The 10,002-nt window shown below is 46.8% G+C and overlaps 1 gene segment (V, D, J or C); it reads left to right on the top strand.

The window, feature by feature from the left end:
- The first annotated feature begins 4,483 nt into the window (after window positions 1-4,483).
- On the top strand, window positions 4,484-9,618 carry LOC143695764 (T cell receptor delta constant-like). The segment is given in 5 exon segments: window positions 4,484-5,067; window positions 7,451-7,726; window positions 8,357-8,464; window positions 8,805-8,921; window positions 9,005-9,618. Coding segments are annotated over 4 exon segments (552 nt in total).
- The last annotated feature ends 384 nt before the right edge of the window (window positions 9,619-10,002 follow it).

Below are 10,002 nucleotides of genomic sequence, written 5' to 3'. Positions count from 1 at the left end.
GCAGCAACGTATTACTGTGGAGCAGAACCACCCTGGAGCAGCTCTGCAGCAGAGTGAACCAAAAACCAGCAGATGGGGATGACAGATCTCTCAGCATTTCTTTCTGGCAGCTGCTGCCCAGGGCTCTTGTCAGGCAATGGCAGGTGCAGGAAACGTCCCTCTGGCCTGGGGGCACTAGAAGGCACTGGAGGGAGGCTGCCAGAAGGGCTGGTACCATTGATGGTGCAGGAGGATCTGTCCTGGCAACTGCAGAGGCTGCAGTTTGGGGAAGTGCAGGTTTAGTGCACATTGCCTGGGCTCCTGTCCAGCACAGCCTCATTTCTCCTCTGTGCCTTGCCTTGGCTCCCAGCCCTTTTTCTTTAGGGACAGTCTACATGGCTTTGGGAACGGGGATTTGGCTTAGCCACATTGACAGCCTTCAACAGGGAGACAAAGGGTCTTGCTGGGTGAGGAGAGAGTGGATGTTGTGCATTCTTCATTCAGTTGAGCTCCCAGCACTGACTTCCCTGCAAACCTTCTGGACAAATCCTTTCATTATGGCCATGGTTCAGTGACATGGATTGTGCAAGGGTACATATTCCTCCTCCCAGCCTCTTCTCCTGGGCTGTGGGAAATGAAATTCCTGAAGGCTGATCTGGCTGCTGAAGCCTGAGGTGAAGAAAGCATTCAGGACCTCAGCCCTGTCCCATGTCTTGTGTCACCTGGTCCCCATCCCATTCAGCACTGGGCCCACGTTTTCCCAGCCTCGTTTGTCCGTGCAGCCTCCTGGCATGTTGTCCTGACTCCTTGCTCCCTGGGGAGGAATCCTCTTCAGCTCAGCACTGCTGGGACTGGGGACCAATGTGTGCCCTGCTGGGCTCCCAAGCCTGGGAAGGACATGGACAGAGGGGAACAAATGCAATGGAGGGCCATGAACACAAGGAAGGGAACAGCTGACGTATAAGGAGAGCCTGGGAGATCTGGGTGCATTTTGTACAGACGAGAAATTGCTGGCAGGGAAATTTGTCACACGAATCCCTTGCAGTCCTCCAGCACGGGCCTTTGGTTTTTTCAAGGGAGAAAGAAAGAGCTTTTACTCATCTTTTCCCTATTGAATTTCCTCCCATCTACTCGGCCAGGATTGCAGCCCTCATCAACAAGCTGTGACCAGCAATGGACTTGTCCAGCTCCAGGAAGCAGCCAATAGACTGGTGAAATGAGAATGCTTGTTCTTCCCCTTCTTTCCAAAGCCATCTGCTTCACCAAATTATTGAAAAGTAACTTCTCTTGGTAATATTGCTCTGAGCATTCTCCTGTGGCAAGGAACTTACAGGCAACAAAATGGGAAAAATTCCCTGAGAGAAAGAATAGGAAAAATCCTAACGTCCACCAGCTGTTAAAGTTCAAAACATTCCTGATTATTCCAGGAGGATTAGGAAAATGCTGCACAATTGCAGGCTACCACTAATGGTATGATTAAGATAACAATCAAATTAAAAGCCAACTTCAGTCAACGATAACAACAGCAAATAGAGTCAATTAGAGCACCATCAGCTAACCAAAATAAATCCTGAACAATTCTTAAACATGGACTGATTTTTCCTCTGGCATGCAAATAGGCTTTGAGGAGAGTCATGCTTGAAGGTCTAGAAAACTTAGTAAATATAGAATGAAAATAACTTGAAAAGTTATAAGCTTGAGAGATGCTTCCCAGAAAACCTTTCAAGTGTTTAACCCGAACATGCTGTGTGTTAAAAGACAAATCAGTAACCAGATCCTTTCTCTGAGGCACTTCTAACAACAATATTCCGTTCCAAAGTGTGAGAGCAATGTTCTAGTTAGATGAACAATAACTGTTAACTCTGCTAAAAAAAGCAAGGATGGTAATGATATTTTTAGTTTAGGGAATCCTCTGGAACAGTGTTAGATGTTCAGAAGTAGAGCAGCGTAGAGGGACAGGAAAACAAAAGGCAGCATTACAAAGACATGAAAGAGGAGACATCACCTGGCACTGAAACCCCCCCCCAGATGTTTTTGTAGAACTGCCTAGCACAGTGTGAACTACGTACCACAGTGACTGAAAACACCTGAACCACCACACACAAACTGTCTCCCTCCCTTCTCTTGAAGGAGGAAAACATGGTGGCCTTACCTCATCTATTTTTCCTTAGACAACTCTGTGCACATACACAAATTGGATTTACCAGAATTACTGAAACAGCACAACACCCCACCTAATTGTCCAAGACCAATTTCCTCACCATTCAACCTGAGATCTTGGCTCTTGCAAACAGATCATTTTCAACAGTTGATCATCATGGCCAGTTGAACAACTCAGCAGGAACCTGCTGTATTAACCAGTTATGAGTTGATTTAGGAGCCCTTTGTTCATCATTTTGGACATCTGACACAAAGCTTGACTTACTGCTTTGTCAAGAGAAACCATACTTGAGGTTCAAAAAGCAGATCTCTGAACGTGAGCAGCTCTCCTAGACCCCTCCTCTGTCCAGGACCATAACCCTTGGGATTCCTCCCAGAAGATCCAAGATTCTGCTCTCCTGAAGCCCAGGGCTCCAGTCCTGTTTTTCATTGCTCTCTTCTCCCAGGATCCTGAGCTCAAACAGTGCATGGTCACTGCAGCCAAGGCTGCCCCAACGACCAATTCTGCCTCAGTGGCACACACAGGTCCAGCTCACAGCCATTTGTGTTAGTAAGCTCACATCAGTACGTGCCAGAAAACTCCTGACTGCGTGTGCTCAGCTGTGCTGTCCTGCCAGCAGACACCTGACACGCTTCAAGCACCCCATGAGGACCAGAGCCCAGGGATGTCCCATTTGTCCCACAAAAGCCTCACCTATATCTTCCCATTCCTCTCATGTTTTCTACCCGTATTTCTGTCTTGGGAATGGCTTAAATTCCCTACCCATTCATGGGCTTGTCTTTGTTTTGTGTTCAGAATGGTCATTGACTGCCCAGGCTCAGGAAGTATCTCGATGGGCAAGGAGCAGCAGGGATCCCCTGAGAGTTGGGGGCCAGGGGCTGCTGCTTCCTTCCAGAGGGGCTGCTCAACTCAGGAGCCACACGGCGAGGGTGTCTGACTGGTGACACTGTTGCCCTGCGCTTTTTGCCTGTTTTTCCTTCTTTCTTTTCCTTTGGCACTGTGAGTAGGGATTGCCAGCTTGATTCTCTACCTCCCCGTCACTTGCAAGCCTAGAACCAGTGTGTGCTACACCAGGAGCAGGGAGGCAGGAGAACACTGCTGATCCCAGCACCAGCCATTGCCAGGGAGCTGTCCAAAGGAGAAATCCCCCACCCAGGCCTGCTGTTGTTTGCCACTGCTTCAGGGATTTTTGCGACACTATAACTTGACACCCCTTGTCTGCCCAGACACCCATGGCTCCTGCTGCAGCTTCAGAATTTCCCCTACACTTGGTTTACCACTGTGAGTGTTCTCACCTCTGCTGTTGCAGCCTGCTGCTCCAAGGTTCCTGCTGGAGCTGGTTTCAGTATCCAGAGGGGCACTGGGACTGGCTGCTCCTGTGGGATTGTAAAGGGAGCCCCTTCTCCATCTCTCCTGCCTGCCCACCCACCAGTACCCACATGCAGAGAGGCGGCCGAGCTCGCGCCACAGCGCCCCCTGCTGGCGCGGGGGAATCACCGCACCCGCCCTGCCCGGCCGGCAGCCAGCAGCGCCCCTGCTGGCTGTGCCTGGAACTGCACCGAAGGGAAAAGCGCCTGCGGCCGAGAGAGGCCGGGCCTGGGTGTCTGGGTCTGTTTGGTGCTACTGCTGTTGTTTGTTTGAGTTGTTATACATACACATACTGGAAAACAACTGTTATTCCCTTTCCTCTGTGTGTACCAGAAAGTCACTTTATTTCAAAGTTGTATTAAGTTGGAGGGAATATTCTCCACTCCATGGGTGGTTCCTGCCTTCCTTGGCAGGCACTTGTCTTTCAAACTAGGACAGCCACCATCACTTAAGTTAGGCATGACAGTCAGCAGATGGAACAGCTGCAGACACACTCAGAGTACAATTATTTCCAGACCTTGCTAACCTGTGGGAATCCCTGAGCAACAGCCAGGCAGAGGCAAGGAGAGACACTGACATCTAAACTGCATCCATGCTAGAGGATCCCTGGATGCATTCACCCTGGGCTGCCAAGGGTAATTCCCAGCTGGAAGGTCACTTCAGCAATTTACAACGCTCCTGTGTCTTCTGTTTTTAATCCAATCCTCCCAACACCCCCAGAGACAGCCTGCTACATCCCAGAACTCTGTTCACACTACCACTAGTACCTACAAGAAGAGAAGTAGGGGGATTAGACTGCATTGCAAGAAATGCTCTGAAATAACACCAGAGGTACTGATTATTTTTCTGCTTTCTATCCAGCTAAACTCCATCAGACCTTTCACAGGTGTCACATAACACCCAAGTTCTCATTTACAACTCAACCCCTATGATATTATTGGAGATCCTTCCTTGAAAGCCATGTGGTGCTTCTTCATGTGGTGCGTTGGATCTCAAACCACTGAAGAGGTCATGTGACTGCCTGAATAATCCAATATTCTGTGTAGTGGAACAGAGACAGTTTGTGTTATGAAATATATCACTGTGTTTTGGACTGGGTTACCACAATGATATGAACAGCATAGGGACCTGTACAAAAACAGAAAGAGGGAAAGAAGGTGAGAAATTTTGGGAAAGAAAGGAGATGGGTGACTCTAAGGATTAAGAAGAGAAGAACAACATTCTTCCTATATTTCCTTCTATCCTGGATACATAAAAGAGCTCACGAAGGTTCTAAAAGACGAAGTAAAGGGAGAAGTTGAAAATTCTATACTCAATCAAGCTATTTAAAACAATTCAATTAACCTTTATTCCCTTTCCAGTTTTGGAAGTAAATCTACCTCTGGATCCTCTCATGGACTTGCATACATGGATAATCAGGACTAATGGATTTTCATCACCTGTTTTTGGAACACTTTTGAACACCACGAGGAAAGAGTGAGTTATTGGAATAAGTCTTAGCAGTGTGATGACAGCTAAGCTTATATTTGGACCAGGGACGATTCTCACAGTTGAACCAAGTAAGTGACATTTCTTTCTTCCTAAAACATCACTGACAATTAATGTGGGGGAGAACAAGGGAATTTAAAGGGTTGGGTTCAATGAAAGGATTTTCAGCTGCAATAATCCCTTGAATGCACTCGCTCTCCAGCCAGGCTTTCAAGCCAAACCCTCAGCTTGGATTTGCTTAGGAAGCTTTCCCAGGAACAACTGGGCTGACTCTGCACAGCACCATTATTCCATGATCCCCAAACACCAGCAGGGCACTGCTTAGCCTGTGATAACTTATTCCCACTTTGGGCAGCACTCTGGCCCAAATTTACTGTCCAGTGTCCAATTCTCCAGCGGGCTTGCACTGACTGACTTGGGGCAGGAATGCAGAGCTCAGTGAAGAGCTCCCAGTAAGAGGAGCTTTAGACACATCTGTAACTCCTGGTTGGAGAAGTTCTCCTTTGACACTGGCACCACACTGACAGTGTCCACTGCCCTGGAAACAGAGCAGGAAGGAGGTGAAATAGCCTTGGGCTTAAATTCTCACAAGTGCCTCATATCCAAGAGCTCCTGGAATGAAAGACAATTGGCTCCCAGGTTGTGTGGGTTCTGCAAAGAGCAATGTGGGGAATAGGGATTATAAGAAGCCTTACTTATTCCTATCCTATCTTTGTTTGGAATTCTGTGATGAACCATAAAGGTGCAGGTCACCCCAAGCTTTTCTAGGGAAATGGGAATGTTGGGGTGGCAGAGGGGTTTTGATAGTGACCTCTGTGGTCCTAAAGTATCAGGTGCATCCCTCGGGAATTGTTGCTTTGCTTTCAGACGTCCACATGACTTTAAAGTGCGGCAAGAATATCCCACGTTATTTTACATCCCTTAAACCTCCTGCTCTCCTTCAGAAAGATGTGGGACTGCCTTGGGTGCTGCCTAATATCTGTCCATGTCTGTAGGATATGGTGCATGGGAATAAATGTGGATTTGGGAACAATCTCACTGCATTTCCAATTTCAAAGGGACAAAGGAATGTAAATTTACCATTCTGCAGAAAGACCTCTACTTTCCTTGCTGTTCAATGGCTTTCTTTTTCTAGCTAATGACAGGATATTTTCACAGTATCCTGCACAGAAAGTCTGGAATTATGTTTGGTAGTAAAATACATTGAACCTGAAGTATCAAAGTCCCGTTTGAGTCTGCTGAAATACTTAATGTGTTGAAGCCAAAGTTTCCAGGATGTGAGCAACCTCCCCCTTTTGATCAAATAAATTTGAACATAAACAGAAAAGATTAATCCCTTCCAGAAGCAAGCAGTGGTAGGAATTCATGGCTGTACTGCCAGGGAATGCAAACAAGTGGGACTTGGGTGAGCCTTCTGGGGTCAGATAAAACAAATCTTCTGCTCTCTGAACTGCAATTGCACTGTGTGCATTATTGCTTGCTGAAGATCCTGCCCAGGGAGCTACTGCAGAGAAGCTGCCTGTTTGTGTTCTGGCTCTTTGGAAAGCCTGGAGAGGAGACCACATGAAAAGCCTTTCAAGGTCTGCTCAGAGAACACAGAATGCACAGGACTGACAGGCTCTGGCCAAGCCTGGTACAACAGCTGGGAAGGAAATGTTGGATTTCTGGTGGGTGTCTGGTTGCTGCAGGTGTGGACAAGTGTGTAGCTCTGCCTGTTTGATCATGAGAGCTGACCCATGAAGTTGTGGCAGAGCACGATTTGGCTTTCACCTCAGTTCCTCAGCAGTGGCATAGGGCTGATGGGGAAAGGGTGTAAAATCAGAGCTCCTTGATCAAACTTCCATCAGTACCCTGGGATGAACAAAATGTCAGAGCTGGGGGATCTCCTGACCCACCTGCAAGGCAGACACCATGCCAAATGAAAAGCCTCATGCACCTCTCTTTACCCAAGAGACCCCTCAGGATGCTCCTGTCAAAGCAGACAGGTCAATCTTTGTGGATGAGTCTGACAGCTTTTCATAAGCTGAGCCCTTTCTGGCAAGGAAGGCTGCTGGAGGATTCCTTTCAGTTCCATGGTTTTCCTCTAAGTCAAATTGCTAATCTGAGTTAAATCCTGACATTGGTTTGTGAGATCACCCTTGATTCTCCAAATGTGATCTGACCTAGAGGGAAGGGTATTTTCTCTTATAAACAAATTATGGTACCACAATGATTTGTTGGCAACTAAATTCTTTTGAGACCAATAGTTTTCTTGTAAAACAGCTGGGTTGCAAGTTTAAGCAATCTTCTTTTGTTACTTGTACCTCTAATAGCAAGGAATAATGACATCAAAGACAGTAAATGAGAATGTTACAAATTAGTCACAGATAAAGTACATGTGAATTTTGGGTCACTCAGCACCCGGGCAAGCCTGCAGTAAAATCAATCCTGTCCAAACCTTGCTTTTCTTTTCAGGCATTTCAAAAACTTCTGATCCCAAAGTCATTGTGATGAAATCAAAGAAACTGGAAGGAGGTGGCAGCTCTGGGAAAGCAGCTTGTTTGGCAAGGAACTTCGCTACAAAGAACATCAGCTTGGAGATGCCCTCTCAGGAGGTGGTCTATGAACAGAGCCCATCCATTCTGACGTCACAGGGGTTGTACAATGCAATTAAAGTGGTCAGGGTGACAAAAGACACAGAGGTGACCTGCACGGCCAAATTCGGCGACCGCACCATAACAGCAAAGCCAGGTACAGTTTGGTGGCACAGCTGTCACTTATTTCTGGAGACAGTGGCCTGTGCGGCTTGGTGTTCTCCTTCTGGACAGCACTGCCCTGGGCAGACAGCAGAAATAAGAAAGACATTTGGGATTTCAGCATGGAAAGCTGAAAGATGTTTCAAAGCATCTGAAAGAAATGGTTTCAACTGTTTAATTACTTTGAGATACTTTTCTGGGGAGAAAAGACACAATCTATTGCTTCAAAATGTGAATTTCCTTATGACTGAATACTTTAGCCTAGAGCAGGAAACCGCCTGCAGTACAAGTTGGAACAGCCCTTTCAATACGAACACAAAGTTAAAGGTGGGGTGTGTTGTGAGGGTTTTTTAATTGAATGAATTGTTATATTTGGCGTGTTTACTCTTTTAGTCCTGAAGGTCATTCAAAGAGTAAAACGAAACAATGCAGGAATTCTTCTGTTTCTTGCAACTACATGGAGAAATTGTCTGCTCAAATTAATGTTGGAATTATTCCTGACCAGCTGAGGCCCACTCTGATCTTTCCTCCGATGTTCTATGAGAAATGTCATCTAAACATTTTCTTCTTATCCTCTATAAAAGGTGGATATAGTCTAAAATGCCTTTTCTTTATCGTGCTACAGAAGCCGAGGCTGATGAACCAATAACAGGGTTTGGGGAACCAAACAGAACCAGAACAGAGTCAGGGGCCACTGACAGAGTTTGCAACAGCACAGAGCCCTCAGCACAAGGTGAGTTACCCAAACACGATCTGAGGTTACATTGCTCTCTGCGGGATAAAGGCAGGGAAATGTATTTTCTCCAGGGCACAGGACTCAGAACACAACACATTCAGCACACACAAGCTGCTGTTCCAAGGTTGCTCCTGCACTTACACACAAGCCCCAGGAAGCAAAAAGCAACAGAGACAGACCCTGGGCTCCCCTCTTGTTGCCATGTTCTCTCTTGGCTGTTCCTTTGCTGCTCTTCCTTTCCCTGAAACTCTCACCTGTGGATTTTCCACTTTCTGCCAAGATCACAGCACCAAAACCTAGACCATGATGTCTCCCTTCTTTTCTGGTCACTGAGCAGATGCTGGAGGGCAGAGAGGGAACATGCTGTCCATGGCTGTGTTGGGGTTGAGAGTCCTGCTGGCAAAGAGCATCGCCTTCAATACCCTCATGAGCATCAAGTTGTTTCTTTTCTGAGGTAAGGGAGCTCACAGTTATCAAACAATGCTTCATAGGCCCAATTTCATTAAATGTACTTTAAACCTCCCTTTGCTCTTCCAGACATGGGCAATGAACCCAAAGAAGAGCAGCAAAGAGCGTGAACCAGCAGCACAAGGGGTTGAACAAGCAGGGCCAGAGCTGCTGACAGAGACCAGCCAGGACACAAGGCAGCACCTTCCCCTGCAGACATGCAACACTCTTCACTCCTGCCTGGCCAGCTGATTTACACTGAAGAGTTTTAAGTGCTTTTGCTCTTTCCTCTCCTCTGACAACTGAGCACAGTGGATTTATCCTCATCCTCCTGCTAAGTAGATCCCTCCCACTCTTCTGCCATTTGCACACCAGTGTCCAACCTGCTTCAGTAGCTTTGAAAACTCCAGTGCTCACTGCTGAGAGATGCCTTTGAGAAGCACCTTTCCCAGGCACGTTGTGTTACTGCCTGAGGAACTGGAGTAGCACTGCTGGGGGAATTCCAGCCCACGAGCTGCCTTTTGTAGCTTTGGATTTAGATAGACTTAATAATAAAAATGTGTATTGCAGATAAGAAGAGCTCTGTAGAATCTGATTTTATTCAACTAGATAATGTTCACTTCTTGATTAAGCCTGTCTTTCTTCTGCCAAATGTATTGCATGTGCATTTTAGGTTTCTGCAGTAGGGACAAAAATAAAGTTCTGCTAGCACAAAATCTTGTTGGTTTTGTGTGCTTATTCTTCTGAAACCAGGATGGAAATTGCTGAAATCTAACTACCCTAGAAGCCCACTGGGATCAGAAACACAGCTTTGATATTGCAGATTTCCTGTTGGCTGAATTTGTCTTTTGCAGACTTGGTGCAGGGAAATGTCTCTGGCACATTCAGGAGCCTCAGTCAGGAGAGTCCTTGCTGAAGGCACGAGGGAGGAAAATGCTCCTGTCAGCAGGGAACAAACCCTGCTGCTGTTTTGCACTCAGGGACAGGAGGCAGGGGCCACCAGAAAATAATCTGGGCTGCTTTGATGGAGTGATAGTTTCCATAGCAACTTGGCTCTTACCTAACAGAGCCCAGCCCACACCTTCCCC

The sequence above is a fragment of the Agelaius phoeniceus genome, chromosome 26, assembly GCF_051311805.1.
Source record: "Agelaius phoeniceus isolate bAgePho1 chromosome 26, bAgePho1.hap1, whole genome shotgun sequence".
NCBI classification, from domain to species: Eukaryota; Metazoa; Chordata; class Aves; order Passeriformes; family Icteridae; genus Agelaius; species Agelaius phoeniceus.
This window is presented reverse-complemented; position numbering and strand designations above follow the sequence as displayed.